Genomic DNA, 18,796 nt, shown 5'->3' with positions numbered 1-18,796 from the left:
GGTAAGAGTGCACGGACAGCAATCCTCCCATAGCACCACTGTAGAACACGGAGCACAGTCGACCGACCAAACATGAAGCCGCGGTATACCATAAACAAAAGATCATCCGAGCATTGGAGCACAATATTAAGGTAGAATCGGAGCTCACCGACTTCCAGAGCATGATACTACGGAAGCTAAGGATCGCACAGACGACCGACCAGCCGCGACACCACAAAGATAACACGATAGCATGGAAGGTGCCGCTAAACCATGGGAGAGCTCAGTCGCCGATCTATAGTCGGGAAATCACCAAGCCGTGGAGAGCGATACCAGTGTAGAACCTGAGCTCCCTAAGCCACGGAGGACGATACTACATTCGAACCTGACTGCACAGACGGCAGACCAGCCACGATATTACAAAGAACACGCTAGCATGGACAGTAGTTCAACCACTTAACCATGGAAAGCCAAGCAACCATGGGAGCTATTGACCGAAGACCATCAAGCCACGGAACACCATACCAGTGTAGAACCTGAGCTTACCGAGCCACGAAGGACAGTAGTACATGAGAACACGATTGCACGGACGGTGGACCAGCCACGAAATAAACGAGGGGGCTCTTAGGGCGACCACGATTCCACATTGTGGAGTACGATGCCATTGTAGAACACGATAACATGGACAACGCAGATACACAACGCTAGCACAATACCATGGACAGCATAACCACACCGCATTTGCACGATAGCGTGATACCGCGGTCGATGACACTTCATCAGGAGATCACGATGCACGGGCGACGGAACCACACGACTGCATGGAGGCACCAAAGCACGAAATAGCACCCTTTGGTTAGAGTACTGGCGATGGGAGGCCAACGGCCACGAATGCCTATGTATCACGAAAGCGGTACAGCCCGCGTAAACGTTTGAGAACAGGGAATAGTTAGGAGCCACGAAAGAGGCTGTACTAAAGTGCATAAGCTCAAAAGAGAGCGCATATCCACAAACAGCGTGGACCACGGGGGAACAGAGAACCACGAAGCCAAGAAGATCACGGAAGAGCGCCGGCCACTGTAGAACATGACATCCAACCTGTAGTACGGGGTAACGGAAGCGTACCAAACAACGATATTATACGGGGCCGGATGAGACTCGGAAAGGTAAGTCGTTAAGTACACGAAGCCAAGACCTACTGGGGTGAACGACGCTCACAATACACGCGACACCACGAAGCACCTTAAACTGAATACCACAGCTCCAACAAACCATGCCACTCCGCCGCGTAGCGGCGGCGAACGGCTAGTCCTAAAGTATCAAGGCTAGCACGGTGTCCGTCCGTCCGTCACACGAAACGCTCAGATTTTTGAGCTTTATCATTGGCTGTCGAGCGGAGCGAAGGCGGCTGTAATTGGTTAAAACTAAATTATGTAGCTTACATCAGGAAATTCATGGGGTTCACAGAGCACATATGGAGATTTGCACCAGGCTATCCATTATCCGATGGCGGCATCGTTTAAATACTACGAAGTTTTAATTTGTACTATTTTAATATGGAATGTTGCTATTTTAGTATTTGAGTGCTACTTATTCTCAAGTGAAATAGCCCCTAAAGACGCTTCCTATGCTGCAAGGTGCTTAACGTACACGTGTGTTTTCGAGGCCATACTATTAATACACAAAACATTATGTTCTTTTTAGTTTCTGCAAGAAGCAATGAGTAAAAGAATAACTACAACTGTTTTGTTGTAAAAATATTAAAGAACATTTCTGAATGTGAGGTAGCTGCCACATGTACAACAGAAGCTGGCCGTAAGAGCAACGCTGTGCTAATAAACGTTGTCGCTTGAGCCACACATATAGATAGGTTTAGATTGAGCAAAAATACTAATATGTGCTGATGACAATTACTACTGTAAGAGATATCCGATAAGGTATCCGAAGGCGGCATCGTTTTTATATTACGAAGTATTTACTTTTTTAATAATGCATGTTGCTTTTAATATTTGAGTGCTAAACAGAGAGGGCTACTGATTCTCAAATGAAATAGCCCCTAAAGACGCTTCCTATGCTGCAAGGTGCTTAGCGTACACGTAGGAATGCGTGTTTTCGAGGCCATACTATAATATGCGTAATACTATGCTCTTAATAGTTTCTGCAAGTTACTAAAATAATAGCTACAACTGTTTTGTTGTAGAAATATTAAGAACATATCTGAGTGCGAGGTAACTGATTGAGCTGCCAAATAGCAGTACACGTACAACAGAAGCTGGTCGTAAGAACAACACTGTGCCAATAAACGTTGTCACCTGAACCATAAAGATAAATAGTTTTAGATTGAATAGAATGAACTCATATGTGTTACTGCTGTAACCATTGTTTTCTAAGAGACTGTAAGCCATTGTTTTCTAAGAGTTGTTAGGCAGCAAAATCCGATACTACTTAACTGGCGGACGTGTCGCCGACAGAGGCGTAGGTTACGATTTTAAATGGAGCGGCAACACACCAGCAAAACACGAGAGGTGTTAATTATAGTTGGCTAAGTAGACCCCATAAAGAAACGTTAATAAACTTGGAGCCTAAATGACGTCCAATAATCCTGGAATCATCGTTAAACTATCAAACTGACTGAAAGCACTACTGTACCGTCAACAACAACAACAGCAAGGCGTCTTGCGACACATTATCCAAATGCTTTACATGTTAATCATAACTGGTACAGAATCGAGTGTCTATTGACTAATTCTGAATCAGCACAAAATGAACGCTGCATCCATAAAAAATATTACAATTTAAATATTTTTTAGCTTTCATTGAGTTGTGTGTGAAGCAAGCTCAAATAGGCAGTACAAGCGGATAAGTAGTGCAAGCTGGACAGACCATTTCTATCATGTGAGCTAAGTTTCATAGCGGCTCAGAAATGGTCCGTGATATCGAGCACGACGCTAAACTAAACATATTGTGAAGCATTTGTATAAATGTTATTTGAAGCGCAGGTGGTTTTGGGTGGAAGATGAAGATACAGTGATAGCCAGCAATAAAAAAGAGATTGCATCGAGAATCTTGATTCAAGATCATTAGAATAAAAATTTCTTAAATCCGATAAGCACAATGCTGACCCAAATAAATGACATTAAAAAAACCGATTTAGATACACATAAGCTCAGCGTTTTTTCAATAGTTATCCCGCCGAAGCGTAGTGGAGGCGGAAAGGCCAAAGCAAGTACACTGTAGAACTAAACCTAAATTACCGCCGCGTAGCGGCGGCGCTCGGCTAGTACTCAAGAAAGGCATTCCCGTCATGATGATGAGAAATCTAAACCCGGATTTGGGGCTTTGTAACGGTACGCGCCTGAGGATCGTTGATTTAAAGCCACACGTCATTCACGCAACAATCATGACGGGGGAGCGGCGGGGTCAGCATGTTCTAATTCCGCGGATTATTTTTGTCAGCGACGATGATACTCGAGAGTTTCCGTTTCGCCTACGTCGAAAGCAGTTCCCTGTACAGCCAGCGTTTGCAATGACTATCAACAAGGCCCAAGGTCAAACCCTTATGAATCTAGGGCTATATCTTGCTACACCGTGTTTCTCACATGGCCAGCTGTACGTCGCCCTATCAAGGGTTACATCACGCTCGAATTTTCGAGCCCTCATTGAATATCCGGAACAGGAGGAGGAAGATGGAGTCTACACAAGCAATATCGTTTTCCGACAAATTTTTGACATGTAAGCACATTTTTTTACATTTTACTTCGTTACATCATTAAAACAATTTAATTTAAAAAGTAAAACATGAGGCACCGGATTGGGAGCGAATTATAAAGTATCGCTGCTATTTTCGATTTAGAAATAATTGTTTGTCCCACCCCTACTCCCCACCCCGCCGGAGCGAAGCGGAGGCGGAAAAAAAATAAAGGGTGATTTAACAAAAACTACCGGCGGCGCTCGGCTAGTCACACTTTAGCAGTTTCACCAACTCACAGTGTAACGAATTATGCAGACTGACGATATGGACCCGTTACTTGGTAGGCGGCCAACATCATGTTCCACTTTTCAGGTTGATGCTAGGTGTTACTTGTGCTTGATAGAAACATCTTTGTCGTGTAGGCTGCCTAAATCATCATCGCCTCGTCTGAGATGAGCTCCTCCGCAGGCGAGTCGTCAGCCGTCTCCGATTCATCGTTGTTGTCAAAGACGAGGTCGGACAGCGAGCTACTGAGCTTTTTGTATGCTTCGTGAAACTTAAGGCACTCGCCGCTTGTACGCCGGAACTCCACCACACAGAGCCCTGGGACCTAAACAGCAACAATTACAATACAACCATCTCACGTCAGCAAAATCCCATTCACTCTCAAGTCGGCAGCCAAACACAGACACGTAGCAAGCAAGCACCAGAGGCAAGGCAACAACAGCAGTTTTGGTGCTGCTAGTACGGCCACTTCAGCTGCCGCCTTTCGACTCCGCAAGAACTCCTTACATTGTCTAGTGAGTAGATGCGCACAGCGAAGCCCACGTCCCCCACGTCTGCAGCCATCGTGGCCTTTGTTTTAAACCGGTCCTTGTGCGCCACAAAGCGCGCCGAGTGTTCCGCCAACGCCTTCTCCACCCGCGTCTGCAACTCTGGAGCCGTCCGACTTGACTGAAAGCTTGTGTAAAGCGCCACACTGGTGGACGGATACGATGGCGCCTTCTTTGAACTTACCTCTGCAGTCGCAGATTCTGTGGTCGTCGGAACGACCATCGATCGCTCAACGTCCATGTTGAAAGGGTCGAATTCTTCATCCTGCTTCTGTAGCCGCTGCTTGGAGGCCGCAAGCAGCTTCTCCTCACGCTCTTTACGCTTCTCCTCATCCACTTGCAGCTTGCGACTCATCAGCTCTGCACGAAGATCCTCGGGCGCTACAGCCCTTTCCTTAAACCACGGGTGTGTCTTGATCTCTGCAAGAGTAACACGTTCCTGCGGCTTCACGTGGAAGATGCGCGTCATGAGCGACATAGCGCCCGGTGAGAACGTGGCAGAGCGAGCGTGTGCCGCCCAAAAAGCTTCGTGTTGCTTAGCAGCACAAGCACGGAACCACCAGTCCTGGTTGGTGGCAATCTGGAACGGTGGGAAGCCCGCCAGCATAATAAAAAGTACCACGCCAGCCGACCAGACGTCTGCAGGTTCTCCTTCATACGACAGACACGATAGCACTTCTGGGCTCATGTATCCTCTGGTGCCGCATTGCGTGTATAGCTCAGCCACAGCTCCATCGGCTCCTTCTCTCAGACCGGAGAGCCCAAAGTCAGCGATTTTTAGCGCAAAGTTCTCGTCTAACAGGAGATTTTCTGGTTTGATGTCGCGGTGGTATACCCCCTGTGCGTGACAAGCCTCCAGACCGGCTACGAGCTGCTGGAAATAGGCGCGCGCGATGTTCTCCGCGAAGCAGCCAGTGTACATCATGAAGTCGAAGAGTTCTCCACCTGTGGCCAACTCCAGCACAATGACAATCACTTGCTTGCTCTTGCCGTCCTTCTTAGGGTACGACGCGTCGTCGTGAACAGATAGGAGGCGCAGCACATTCGTGTGGGAAACACGAGACATGGCTTCCACCTCGCGGTAGACGTTGATCATGCTCTTTCGGTTGAGCTTAGCCATATCGACAATCTTAAGCGCTACGCGCTGGTGTGTGGCAGTATCCACGCCGAGCTTCACCTTGCCCTGCAGGCCCGAGCCGAGCGTATGGAGCACCTGGTACTGCGCCAGCATTCGCGGCTGCTGCTGCGACGAGGTGTTGGCATTGGCGGATTGTTGTCGTTGTTGCTCCGGGTACTGTGCGGTGTCCATGCTGGCAACTGGTGCCGCGGAGAATAGCACGGATGTCATAGCCAGCACTAAACCGAGGTTGTTCTCTTCCACGCAGGATGCAGACTGGATCAACCCACACGTCAAGGTCAAGGTGATCTGCGCCGCAGATATTGGTTGAAAATAGCAAAGCCGGATTCAGGAATGACGGTAAATTTCAGCCCCCAATCAAAAGCAAAGACATTTGGTTGAAATATAAGTACAGTCTGTGCCTCATTACAATAAAAGCTTCCGTCACAAACAAGGTGCAACACAAGGGACAAACGATGGCGAAGGTGGCGAGCGTTGTTCACGCCGATGATGATGTTGCAGCCGAGATAGATCAGCAGATCGAGGCATCGGTGCTGCGCACTGCAGAGATGTTCGCACTGACCAAGCGCAGCGCCGCGTCGGCCTACGACTACGCGCCCAGGTACGGCCATATCCCAGCGAATCGATGGATGGATGCTTTGTTATCTAACTGTAATCTTTCACCGTAACTAGCAAAAAAGTGCGTGTACGTACCAAACTGAACGACACGTACCTTTTCGAATTTCCCAGCGCGCTGCTGGAGTTCAAGGCCGTGGCTGAAGCCGTAGACTCGACACCACCGCCCATCGCCGCCGCTACTCGCATTGCTCCTGGCCCTGCCCCAGCAGCTCAAGCTGATGTGGTCATGGGAGGCCACCCATTACCGTCGGTGCCTGATGTTTCAACTGCAATTGAGGACACTACTGCAGCAGAGAAGCCTTCGTTCGTGGATCAAGTGGCGAAAGAGGCTGAGGAAGAGCTGGCACTTAAGAAGAGGAAGCTGTACGTTCGGTAGATTCCGTTATAGTTGCCTGCGTTGGCTGATATGATCGGTATTGTCTATGAAATGGCGGTAGTGTGGCGTCAAACGTCGACAGAGAGGCCTCCTCGGCGGTTGTAGAGTACAAGAAGCAAACAGCGACAGCGGCTCAGTTCGGATCGAGCGTCATTGTCCGTCGTCGTGCAACACAGGTGCCCAAACCCAAGTGGCACGCTCCGTGGAAGCTCAAACGCGTGATTGCTGGACACCTTGGATGGGTGCGCTCGATCTCCGTGGACCCTACCAATGACTGGTTTGTTACGGGCTCGGCTGATCGAACTATCAAGGTTTGGGACTTGGCCTCGGGGCAGCTGAAGCTCACGCTTACAGGTCACATCAACGCTATCCGTGGATTAGAGGTGAGCCCACGTCATCCATACCTCTTCTCTGCTGGAGAAGACAAAAAGGTGCTGTGCTGGGATCTCGAGTACAACAAGGTGATCCGGAGCTATCACGGACACCTGTCGGGTGTCTTCTCATTGAAGGTGCATCCCACGCTGGATATCCTCGTCACTGGTGGTCGCGATGCCGTCGCCCGAGTAAGTCTCGGCCACATTTCCAATTGGAATGAACCGGACAAAGGTGTAATGGCTTGCTTTTATGTGGCTTGCTTTGGCAGGTCTGGGATATGCGAACGAAGAACCAGATCCACGTGCTTTCTGGGCACCAGGGGACTGTGTGGGCCATGGAGACGCAAGCAACGGATCCGCAGATTATTACGGGCTCCAGTGATAGTACAGTCAAGGTATAGTCACGTGTTTGGTGATCTGTATTGCATACGTCCTCCCACACATTTTATGTCGTATCCTGTTTGTGTGTATGCGTGCTCTTTACAGTTGTGGGATCTTGCGGCTGGCAAGGTGATGACAACGCTGACTAACCACAAGAAGGCAGTTCGTGCTGTCACGAAGTCTCCTACCGTAAGTTATTTAAGCTTGACTGGCACGTCTTCTGAATTGACAACGATTGTAACTTTCTATCTCGTTGCGGACAGGACCACACGTTCATGTCGGGCGCCGCAGACAACATGAAAAAGTGGGAGGCGAAGGAAGGTCGCTTCCTGCGCAACTTTTCGACGCACAACGCCATCATCAACTCGATCTCGATTAATCAGGACGGCGTGATGGCATCGTGTGGAGACAACGGGTCGATGCGCTTTTGGGACTACCAGACGGGCTATTGCTTCCAGAGCGACTCGACGAAGGCACAGCCCGGATCTCTGGACAGTGAGACAGGCATTTATGCATCCGCATTCGACAAGACAGGCCTGTATGTGCACGCATGCAGTTGATGGAAGTGTGATTATATGTATTTCAATTCTGACAATTTTGTGTGATGTGTGTCATTTGCAGCCGATTCATCACGTGCGAGGCGGACAAGACCATCAAGGTATGGCAGGAGGACAGTTCCGCGTCGGAGGAATCGCATCCGATTGACATGGCTGAATGGACCAAGGACTTTACAGCCCCGAAGCGATATTAAGACACTGGCTGAAGCTCCAAGCAACGCGGTGCATCATCTTCCAGCAACGCAAGAAACAAATAAAGTTGCCTGAACGGAGAGAAATATTTTTGCGTGCCTTATGTTGCCCATTTTTTCGGATCTGCTTTTCATTTTGTGAAAATCAATCGAAAGCCTCATGACCAGCGCGACACCCATGAATCCCAAAAAGATGAAGGTGAGCGAGCTGCGTGCGGCGCTGGAGTCGCGCGGGCTGAGCTCTAATGGGCTAAAGACGGAGCTGATTCAGCGCCTTGAGCTGGCGCTGGACGAAGAGGAATTCGGTAGCGAGGCGCAGGAGATGGAGGCACTCAAGGTACCGAGTCCCAAGAAAACTAAGAAGGCCGAGCCAAAGAAAAAAGAGGCGCTTGTTGCGGAGCCAGAGGCGCCCAAAAAGACGAAGCTCAAGACGCCGTCCCCTGTAAAGAAGACGGCGCCGCCAGCCACGGAGTCGGTTCCCGCTGACAAGGAGACCAAAAAGGAAGAGACTAAGGAGGCCGGCGCTGGATCGGAACCGAAGTTGGTCGAAACAGAGAGGGGATCGGAGACCATCAGCGTACTGGAGATGGACGCTTCTACCAAATCCGAGACGGAGGAGGAGAAGCGTGCGACCCGTGCGGCCAAGTTTGGCATTCCCATGAGTCTCGATGATAAAAAGGTGAGTGGAAATGGCTGACGGTTGGAGGCAATGAATACTAAATCCCAGTGTAATGCTTGCTTTAATGTGGCAAGGCTCAACGCGCGAAGCGATTCCACCTCCCGAGCGCAGGTGTGCCTTGTGTTCGTATTTGATGATGGGAAAAGAGTTAAGACATGGCTAATGTTGGGACTGGTTGACTCTTGCAGAGGTGGAAGAGGAGAGTGCCAAGAGGCTTAAACGAGCAGAACGATTTCACTTGGAGACGACAAATGCGGTATGCTGCTGATGCGTTGGATGTGCCCATTACTGCTGCGATGGTGGCACTGACCCTCGATAATTGACCTCTAAGTTTGAGAAGAAGAAGGACGCGCGGGCTGAGCGTTTCGGTCTAAATGCCGAAGAGAAGCGACGTCTGGACCGTGCCAAGCGCTTCGGCCTCGAGACCAGCGAAGTGGTGCGTGTGTAGCTAATCTCTCATTCTTGCAGCATCGCAGTCATGAGCGACACTGAGTCAGTGTGACTGACACAAGAATTCTGTTGCTCTTTTGTGTTAACGCCGCCTTGCAGTTCGAGGAGAAGCGACGAAAGCGCATGGAGCGCTTCACAGCCGCCACAAAGTGACGTGCCACCCCAATCCGACGGACGTGGCAAGCCTCGTAGAGCCTTACAGTCCCAACGCGCCACCTTCGGGAGAACTCCTTTAGAGGAGTTGACACCTAGTTCAAGTTTCCAGTTACGAGTCGTCAGTGCAGCCTTTGTGAGCTTAGTGGCTAGCAGCTATACCGGTAGCTTCCTCGTACATATGCAACAAACGATGCAGACAGAGAGAAAATCTCGGCGTGCAACCGCTGTGGTCGTCCACTTGCCATTTTCGTATCATCGTTCTTCACAGCATGGATATCGTTTATGTGCGACGCACAAACCGTCTCGGATAGGCTGAAATTGATACCGAAATATGATCCAGCCAATCACATTATGTCATGAAGTAGGCAGCGTTGGAGGGGGGATTCAGATTCTTCCGCTTTGTCACTTCAAGCCTCGCCGACCGGAGAGCAGCCCCGCCCCTCCTTCTCGTCTCAGTCGCTCGGCCCCCGCTCCAATCTTTGCAGCGCCTTACACCTCGTCTGAATCTCGAGCGTGCCGTCTTTCTAACGCGCTGTTTCTCGCTGCAATCTACGCCGCCGCGACCAAAAGCCATGTCAACACCCCCTCCGATTGCTCGCCAGGCTTCTAAATCCGATGCCGACGTCGAACTACTTCCCGTGGAGGTAGGGCAGGTCATCTGGGTTCCTGGTACCGAGCGTGTGTGGGACAAGGCCACCGTCATGGCCATCGGCGGCCTCAAGGTGACAGTGCGCACTCAAGCCGGCAAGATCCAGCAGGTGGATCGCGGTCTCGCTGTGCCGCAGAACCCTCGCGAGGCTGATGACATGACGTCGCTCTATTACATTCACGAGGCAGGTGTGCTGCACAACCTGGAGGAGCGTTGCAAGCTCGACGGCGGGGATGGCACTGGACAGAAGCCCTACACCTTCATGGCCAACGTGCTGATCGCCGTCAATCCGCTGCGGGATCTTCCTAATCCTCGTATCAGTGAGGTGGTTAACACTGCCGGCAGCTCGCCGCACCCGTACTCCATCGCCGAGATGGCTTACCAGCAAATGGTCTACAACTCAGGCACCGATCAACCCACCAACCAGTCGGTTGTCATCAGCGGTGAAAGTGGAGCCGGTAAGACCGAGTCGTCCAAGATCGTGCTGCGTCACTTGACCACGCGTGGTCTGTACGGCAAGAAAGCGCGCGGCGAGGAGATTGAGAATATGTCCAAGACCCGTCAGGAGCACGGTACATCGCTGGACCACCGTCTTATTGAACAAAACCCCATCCTGGAAGCATTCGGTAACGCCAAGACACTTCGCAACTACAACTCGTCACGTTTCGGCAAGTTCATGAAGCTGCAGTTCACGGCAGACGGCGATTTCAAGCTCGCTGGTGCTCTGGTGGAGACCTATCTGCTGGAAAAGTCGCGTCTTGTGTACCAGGTGGACGGAGAGCGCAATTTCCACATTTTTTACCAGCTGCTGGCCGGCGCATCTTCTGCTGCGCGTCAAGAGTTTGAGCTTTCGAAAGCTGAGGACTTTTGCTACTTGAACCAGAGTGGATGCTACATTGCCGAGGAAACGGACGACCACGCGTGCTTTGGAGCCGTGGTGCGTGGTCTGAGCTGTGTAGGGATCGATGAACAGGTTCAACACGTGATCTTTTCGGTGGTCGCAGGTCTGCTGCATCTTGGTAACATTGAGTTCGTCGAGGAAGATACGTCCGAAGGCGAAGCTGCTGTGATTGAAAAGGAGTCCGCCAAACGCGCTATTACCACGGTGGCTAGACTGCTGGGCGTCAAGGAGGACGATCTATGGAAAGTGATTATGACGCGCGACATTGTGACCCGCGAGGAGACGTACACGGTTCGTCGTAACGAGCAGGCTGCCGTGTACGCGCGTGACGCCATTGCTAAGGCACTGTACAGCCGCATGTTCGATTGGGTGATCAAGCAGGTGAACTCGTCTCTGGGTCACGATCCTAACCCGCTGCCGTACATCGGAGTGCTCGACATCTTCGGTTTTGAGTCGTTCCAGCGCAACGACTTCGAGCAGCTGCTGATCAATTACACGAACGAAGTGTTGCAGGCGACATTTAACAACCAAGTGTTCATTGCCGAGATGGAGTTGTACAAGCGTGAAGGTATTACAGTGGGTAGGATCAAGTGGCCCGATAACCGCGAGTGTGTGGATCTGATTGCCTCGAAGCCCAGTGGTATTTTGTCGTTACTGGACGCCGAGGCTATGAACCCGCAGCCTAGTGATGCCAAGTTCCTGCGCACACTGCACTCGAAACACTCAAAGCACCCGTACTTCCCGCGTCCACACCCGAAGGACATGGAGCATATGTTTATTGTGAGGCACTTTGCAGGCGCTGTGAGCTACACAATCGGCGCGTTTATCGACAAGAACAACGATTCGATTCCTGCGGATATGTCGAATCTCTTCTCTGGCTCGTCAAACAAGCTGGTGCCTGCGTTCTTTCAGCAAGAACCCGACAACAGCCGCCCGGGCAAGAGGAAATTGACGAAGAGTGTGGCGGCCAAGTTCTCGAATCAAATGCAGGAGCTGGTGGACACTCTCGATGCCACGCGCTGCAACTTCATTCGGTGTATTAAACCCAACGCTTTGATGCGAGTTGGTATGTTTGATCCTCGTTACGTCGTGGGCCAGTTGCGCTGCCAGGGTATTATGCAGACTGCTCAGGTGCTCAAGGTGGGCCTGCCTACGCGTGTGAGCTACAGCGAGTTGGTGGGCGCTTACAAGAAGTTCATGCCGTCTGATGCTCAGCGGCTGTTTGCGAACCAGAGTGACCCGACGCTTATTACCGCAATCCTGTGGGCTTTTCAGGTACCGATGGATGCATACAAACTTGGTATTACGAAGCTGTTCTTCAAGGCTGGTAAGATCGCTGTGCTGGATTCAATCTTGAAGATCAACTGGGCCACGGAAGGCCCGCATATTGTGTCACGTATGAAGTTGTGGCTGGCTCGTCGTCGTTGGCGCGTGGGCCTGGCGAAGGTCGTTGCCCAGAACAGCTTCTCGAAGCTGCTGCGTCGTATCCAGTTCCGCCGCAACTCAGTCGTGCGCATCCAGCGCTGGTGGCGTGCCTTGTCGGTGCGTCGTGACTTCAAGAAGAAGCGTTCCGCTGTAGTGGTGGTGCAAGCTCTGTTCCGTGGTATGACGGCACGACGTCTGTTTAAGTCGAAGAAGCAGGAAATGCTTGCTCTGGCGGCTGCACGTGCTGTGGAGGCCAAGCGCCAGGCAGAAGAGGCTAAACGTCGTGAAGAGGAAGCTCGCATGGCTGCTGATATTGCTCGTCGCGAGAGCATTGCTCGTGCTGCAGCCGAAGATGATCGTCTTCGTATGGAGGCGGAGGCTCGTGCTGCTGAGGAGGAAGCTATCAGACTGGCCAAGGAAGCCGCGACTGCAGTTGCAGAAGCTGAAGCTGCTGCTGCAGAGGCAATGGCTGCCGTGGAGCACGAACGCCAGGCCGAGCTACGTGCTATTGCGGAGGCGAAAGAGCTTGAAGAGCGAATGGAACGCGAGCGCGAGGAGGCAGAACGTCGCAAGGAACAGGCTCTGCTGGAGGCTGCTAGCGTCAGCGCCAGTCTGCTGAGTGGTCTTGCTCAGGTAAACAGTGTGCAGACGCCTGCTGGTCAGGTGCACGTAGTGGAGATCCCCGACGATGTTTCGCAGGAGAACCGCGAGCAGCTGCAGCAGTTGAACGACCTGCTCTTGAGTGGAGCTATCACTCAGTCCGAGTACGACGAGCTGGTGCCGTTCCTGCTCGAGAAGCCCGAGGAAGTCCCGTCCGGGGCTGCTCTCACAGCCGAACAGGAGGAATCGCTTAGTCGTCTGTATACAACGGGTGTCTACGGCATCCAGATTCGTTGCCCGGCTTGCGGTGCCACTAACAACACGGCCAATGGCAATCACTGCGACGAATGTGGCTCTCTGCTTACCACAAGCGATGAGTCGGCTGCTGCGGCCGCTGACCCTGGCTACTACGGATACCGCGGCCAGAATCGTCAGCAGAGAAGTTTGTCGACGCTGACGGCACCTCTGGGCACGTTCTCCACGGAGAACGGTCGCATCGTGATCCACGACGGATACTTTGAGGCGCAGATGCACCGAACGCAAGTTCTTCAGGACGACAACTACACGGAATACACGGTGTACGTGCTGCGTTGCCAGTGGCAGCCGAGGGACGGGAGCGAATCGACGACGTGGCTTGTGTCTCACCGCTTCAGCGTCTTTGAGAAGCTGCATAAGGATCTTAAGCGAAAGATTCCGACGGCAGTAGCTACGATTCCGATGTTCCCACGCAAGCACGTTCTTGGGGGCGTGTTCAAGGGCAAGACGGGCAACTCAAGCGCGATCGTCGAGGAGCGCAAGCAGGGTCTGGAGCGCTACGTAGCACAGGTGCTGGAGTTGTGCGCGCGTCTTCCTGAGAACCTTAATGTGCCAGAGCTGGATCGTTTTTTGAACGTGTCGCGCCAGGTTGAGCAGTACCGTCGTCAGCTAATGTCGGGCGGTGGTGACGAATCTGGTGCCGCAGCAGGATTTGGCCGTGCGCTGAACGTGAACGCTGGTGGCGCTGAAGGAATGGCTGCTCGCGAACAGGCTCGCTTGCCAACGGAGCTTCCCACGCCGCTGGATGAGGAGGAGCTGTCTCACACGGAACAGGCGGTGGCCCTGCTGAACGCATCGATTCGAAGTGCACGTGGCGACTTGCGCCGCGACCCTCAGGTGCAGCATCACCTCAAGGTGTGCGTACAGCTTCTGCCGCGTTTGCAGATCTCTGCAAACCTGGACAATCCGTTTGCTAACGTGGATTTGATCCCGCGGGCGATGCAGTGTCAGGAGGACCTGGAGACGACCATGGGGCTGTACAACGACTCGCTGCTAGCTGTCACGGAGACGTACGCGCTCTCCGCACAGGAGGGCGGCGGTGTGCAGGCACCACCTCCATACGTTCCTGGCCAGCAGAACTCGTACCAACCCAGCTACGGTGTTTAAACACTGCTGAGGTAAGGTCGCAAAAGTCGCGCAAGGCATGACGCAGGAAGCCGTTGGTAGCTTGCTTGAATAATGAAGTTCGCGGACAGACAGCACGTGGTAAATGTTTGCATGTCTTAGCTGCACGTTTCCAATACATTTCATTTCGAAATCGACCGCAACGCGTAAATTCGTAACAGTTTACATAAGCTTTCACTAGAAACAGAAAAAAAAACTGGTGTTGCGCTTGATGAGAACTCCAGGTTGTCAAAACCACGAGATACTTTACGCGGCACTTGCAGGCACGACGTTGCGCACTGGCATTTGCTGAGCTTGGACGTGTGGTTCAGACTGCTGAGCTCCCTGTCCTTGCTGTTGGGTCGGTGCTATCCCTGACGCAGCAAGTAGGGCATCATTGTACATCGCGACTGCTTGTTGAAGATCTTCTTGGCACTGCATGGCACGCGGGATGAGCTCTGTGTCGGCGAACGGGTTATCCACATCGGCAGAGCGTTTTAGTCCGGGTGTCAACTGCACGCACATGTCCAAATGATGCTGGACAGTGCCGTCTCCACGAACATCTCCTCGTGCATTGCGCACTGCGTTAGCAAGGAGCCTCACAGCACCTTCAGCTTGAGCAAGTTCCGTCGCATCCATAGGCGGGGACATCCATTGAGACGCTGTCATCGCTGCGCCTGAATAGGCTGGGAAGGACGACGTCGCTGATGTCGCGGCTGTAGATTGAGACGCGCCAACAGGAGGATTCGCACTCACACCAGAAGCAGCAGTGCTAGAACGTTGTGATCGGAAGATCTGCACCTGGTGTGAGATATCCAAAAACTCGTCCAGCTCTGGCACTGGCTGTGCGATGGATAGATGTGCGCACATCTCGAGCAACCGCGGCAAGTACGTCCCAAGTCCCTGTTTCCTCTTCTCCAGCCGGTCAGTCAGGTGATATTTGGCAGGGAATGGCGGCAGCGACGCCGACGTGGAGCGTGCCAGCCTCCTCTTGAGAGCCTTGTGCAACTTCTCGAAATGGCTGAAGCGTTGCGACACATACCATGTCGCTTCGTAGTGTTGGCTGCTTGTACCTTCGGTAGGGCGAGGCTGCCATGTACAGCACATTACGAACACCTGACAGGCATTTCCTTCCGCTGTCGCGATGATCTGAGTGTCCTGCATGGAGCACGAGAAGAAACCGTTGTGGATCACTACGCGTCCGTCTTCCACCGCGCTGAACGCACCACTAGGCGGCGTCATGGCCGTCACAATTGGCCAGCGCTGTCTCGAGCTCGAGCTCGCTCTCACAGCCGCTGCAGCCGATAGTTCGTCGGCGACGGTGAGGCGCGAGCTGCACACGTAGCAGCGAGGACCGCGCGACGTGTCATTGCTGGTGCCGCATGCTGGACAGCGTAGCTGTAGTCCTGTAGAGGCTGACGCGACGGGAGTGAGCATCTGATACTGTGGTGGGGCTTCGATCGGCTCTGGGGCTGGCGTGTTCACATTGTCAGCGAAGCGAACGGTGCGCTGGGGACTGGAAAGATGATCGGTTGATGAGGCGGGCCGTTGCGCTTGGGCTAGGGCCACTTCGAACGCGGCGTCTTGCGGTTGCATCGAGGTTGGGGAAGCCAGGAACGGCAGTAGTTCGTCATATTCCTGGCGGGACAGCGAACCGCTGACTAAAGAATCGTTGAGACTTCGGAGCTGCTCGCGGCGCTCGGAGGATGACGCGTCCGTCATACTGGAAGTGTAGAGAGGGCAAGAACTTCTTCGCTTGCCTGGCGTTGGACAGCCTGATTACAAAATTAAATATATCGCGTGGATACCGCTCACAAACTTGTTTATTCAAGAGGAAAAGGAAAGTTCAAGAGCGGTATCCACTTTTCGAAAAAGAAAAGAAAACTTTGACACCATACCGTAAAAATTCCGACCGGGGTTCCAACCGGTACCGGTATAAACGTCTGGAATAAAATCGAACTTAGCCGTGATTCAAAATAAAAAAAATCCTGGTCTCTCAGGCCACACATTCATTCTCCAAACACAATCGCCACCACGACGGCACAGAAGATGGCGCGCGGAACGCCGGCTGTACTGCGGCGACAAGCCCTCCTTCGACCCCCCGAGCGCACCGCACGGCTGACCAAGACACGCCGCCTGCCGCTCCCACTCTTGCCGCTTCCAAAGTCCGTTGCTGTGATGTAAAATGACCCGGTAGGGCGGGCAATATGCTGCCGAAGGTGTATAATCACAGAGCGGTGGTACTTGCGGTTTCCCTCGGGCTCTTTACTACTCGTAGATATGGTAAGTGTGTTCTAGATCATTACTTGAGCCGGTATGTGTCATCTAACTTGTTCCTGTAGCTATGCTGTAATATATTGTGAATGTTTTAGTGCGCGAAATGAAATCAAGTCTATCGGATGTTTACTATCGGTGCTGTGTAGTCCGTGGTTGTGGGTGATATTCTTTGTTTTTATTCGACAGACTAACAGCCAAGGCGCTTCAAGCGAATAAATTCTGGTAAGGCAGCAGTTGGAGTAGGGTCAACCACGTCACCGCGCTCAACACGGTCATAGAACTGGGCTAGATGCGCGTCGAGCTTCCCGGCCTTATGAAGCTTACGAAAAGCTTTCAGCACCGTACCGGATGCAGCTGCTGAGGACCCATTTTCTTTCAAGAATGCTAGCGCATTTTCTTGGGCCTTCTCACCCAGGGCCAGCACCTCGCTCTTGAACGCTGGAGACGCTGCATCTAGTGCGAATCGTAGTCGGTAAGAAAAGCATCATGTACCCTGCGGTGTGTCTAAACTCGTACAGCGTTGCCTTTTTTACAGATCGCGCGGCATATACACGAGACTCCGCCGTAAACCAAGCGAGCCACGTGGCTGCCAGCGACTGTGCTCCCTTCTTTTTCGATCGAGCTGCTTTGACTCCAGGCTGTGGTGGTTGTGGAGGTGTTGTTGCGGAAGATGGGTCGATCGTGGTTGCTGCTTGCGTTGTCGTGCTGGCTGTCGAGCGGAGCTGGCCTTCCACTGCTACCAAGCGTTGTTCCAGATGCTTCTTTTGTAGAATGAGGACGTCGATCTGCTTGGTTTGGTGCTGAACCAGATCCGACAGTGAATCAAGACGATCTTCTCTATCAGGTGGTGCTGGTTTTGGCTCAAGAGGTGGTATGAAGGCACGGCGGACGGTGATACTCCACGCTAGCAGCTCGGATTCAGTGACGGAGCGCGCAGTCATTGCCTCTCGCATCTTCGTGACGTATGGGCTGCGTTCACAGAGGCGCAGCATATCAGGGTAGTGCAAGATAAGTGTGGCAGTCAGGACTTCGGCTACGTCTTCGTCAAGGTTGAGGGCTTCGTCAGCAAAACCCAGAGTGCTCGAGAATTTCAGCGCCTGGAGTTTGAGTGCCCGACAAAAGACCGGTGTGTCAAGTGCTGCAAGTGAAGGCAAACGAGCCCCATCCTTAGGTTTCCACCCGCTCAAGACTCGAGATACCTGCTGATCCGCTTGTGGAGCTTCGCTTCTTTTTAAGAAACTGAGGAAACATTCGTTTGCATGGCGAGCTCTGCATCACCAGCGCTACGGCTATAGCGTTGAGAGGGCATGTTAGAAAATTGCTGGGATCTTTGAACAATGACATGCCCTGAAGTACTGCTGTTTTAACGCGCTTAAAGCGAAGGAATAAAACACCGCCTACATTATTAAAATCTAGTTAGAGCGTGAAATTGTTTGTCAGACCAATTAATGCGTACCCGGGAGGATATACAGTTGCTGTTTCTCGACTTGTTCTGCGTCCGAACTACGACCGTACAAGTACCACATCATAACAACGAGAGCGGAATCAAGATATTCGCTCTCATTTGATGCCGTTGTGTATAGTATTCGCACAATTGCTTCTAAATCTTGCTTTGAGCACGGGGGAGCAACTCGTTTGTTATCACTTTCTTCTCGATTTGTGCAGTACCTTCCGAGTCCCGATAAAATCTTTTGTAGCTGGGGCTCTTCTAACCCGCTCTGTAGCGGGTATTTATCTGCCAACCAATTTTTTACGTTTCCATAATATGCAAGACATGTATTCGTAGCTAAAATTTTGTCCTGAGACCTTGCTAGTGAATATGCATACTTGTCTAGCATAATACGAAGCAATTTACCCGTCTTATCAGCATCGATGAGCTTGTGCGCGGCTGAAAGTGTCATGCTTTCGGCACCCAGAAACGTGATGAAGGAGTTCAACGCTGTCGTTCGCGCCTTCTTGCTGTTACCAAGGGCCAAGGATGCTATCGACATGACTGATACGCCGCAATTTTATTCTGTACAGAAACCCCTACTGCTGGTTACCGTCAGAAACTTCAGAATATTCTTAGAATATGACTTTATATGAAAGTCAGTATATCCGAT

At 51.9% G+C, this 18,796-nt stretch overlaps 5 protein-coding genes across 5 annotated transcripts; 3 read left to right on the top strand and 2 right to left on the bottom strand.

The window, feature by feature from the left end:
* Positions 1 to 3,962: 3,962 nt before the first annotated feature.
* On the bottom strand, positions 3,963 to 5,963 carry PITG_01480 (CBL-interacting serine/threonine-protein kinase, putative; the record flags this gene model as incomplete). The annotated part of the gene is made up of 2 exons (XM_002908096.1): positions 3,963 to 4,280; positions 4,463 to 5,963. 2 exons carry the CDS (start codon positions 5,849 to 5,851, stop codon positions 4,098 to 4,100), a joined length of 1,572 nt encoding a protein of 523 aa, XP_002908142.1.
* Positions 5,964 to 6,096: 133 nt separating this feature from the next.
* Positions 6,097 to 8,151, top strand: PITG_01479 (pre-mRNA-splicing factor prp46, putative; the record flags this gene model as incomplete). Its single annotated transcript, XM_002908095.1, has 7 exons — positions 6,097 to 6,242; positions 6,314 to 6,622; positions 6,697 to 7,198; positions 7,279 to 7,404; positions 7,496 to 7,579; positions 7,654 to 7,928; positions 8,012 to 8,151. 7 exons carry the CDS (start codon positions 6,097 to 6,099, stop codon positions 8,139 to 8,141), a joined length of 1,572 nt encoding a protein of 523 aa, XP_002908141.1.
* A 147-nt stretch (positions 8,152 to 8,298) lies between these two features.
* On the top strand, positions 8,299 to 9,599 carry PITG_01478 (uncharacterized protein; the record flags this gene model as incomplete). The annotated part of the gene is made up of 6 exons (XM_002908094.1): positions 8,299 to 8,613; positions 8,749 to 8,817; positions 8,892 to 8,928; positions 9,006 to 9,073; positions 9,149 to 9,259; positions 9,367 to 9,599. The coding sequence occupies 6 exons, from the start codon at positions 8,299 to 8,301 to the stop codon at positions 9,418 to 9,420; spliced, it is 654 nt and encodes a 217-aa protein (XP_002908140.1).
* Positions 9,600 to 9,995: 396 nt separating this feature from the next.
* On the top strand, positions 9,996 to 15,002 carry PITG_01477 (myosin-like protein; the record flags this gene model as incomplete). Its single annotated transcript, XM_002908093.1, has 1 exon — positions 9,996 to 15,002. The coding sequence occupies one exon, from the start codon at positions 9,996 to 9,998 to the stop codon at positions 14,418 to 14,420; it is 4,425 nt and encodes a 1,474-aa protein (XP_002908139.1).
* On the bottom strand, positions 14,685 to 16,193 carry PITG_01476 (uncharacterized protein; the record flags this gene model as incomplete). The annotated part of the gene is made up of 1 exon (XM_002908092.1): positions 14,685 to 16,193. The coding sequence occupies one exon, from the start codon at positions 16,137 to 16,139 to the stop codon at positions 14,685 to 14,687; it is 1,455 nt and encodes a 484-aa protein (XP_002908138.1).
* Positions 16,194 to 18,796: the final 2,603 nt, after the last annotated feature.

The sequence above is a fragment of the Phytophthora infestans genome, genomic scaffold (assembly GCF_000142945.1).
Source record: "Phytophthora infestans T30-4 supercont1.2 genomic scaffold, whole genome shotgun sequence".
Classification (NCBI taxonomy): Eukaryota; Oomycota; class Peronosporomycetes; order Peronosporales; family Peronosporaceae; genus Phytophthora; species Phytophthora infestans.
Note: the sequence above shows the minus strand (reverse complement) of the source record. Positions and strands in the feature narration are given on the sequence as shown.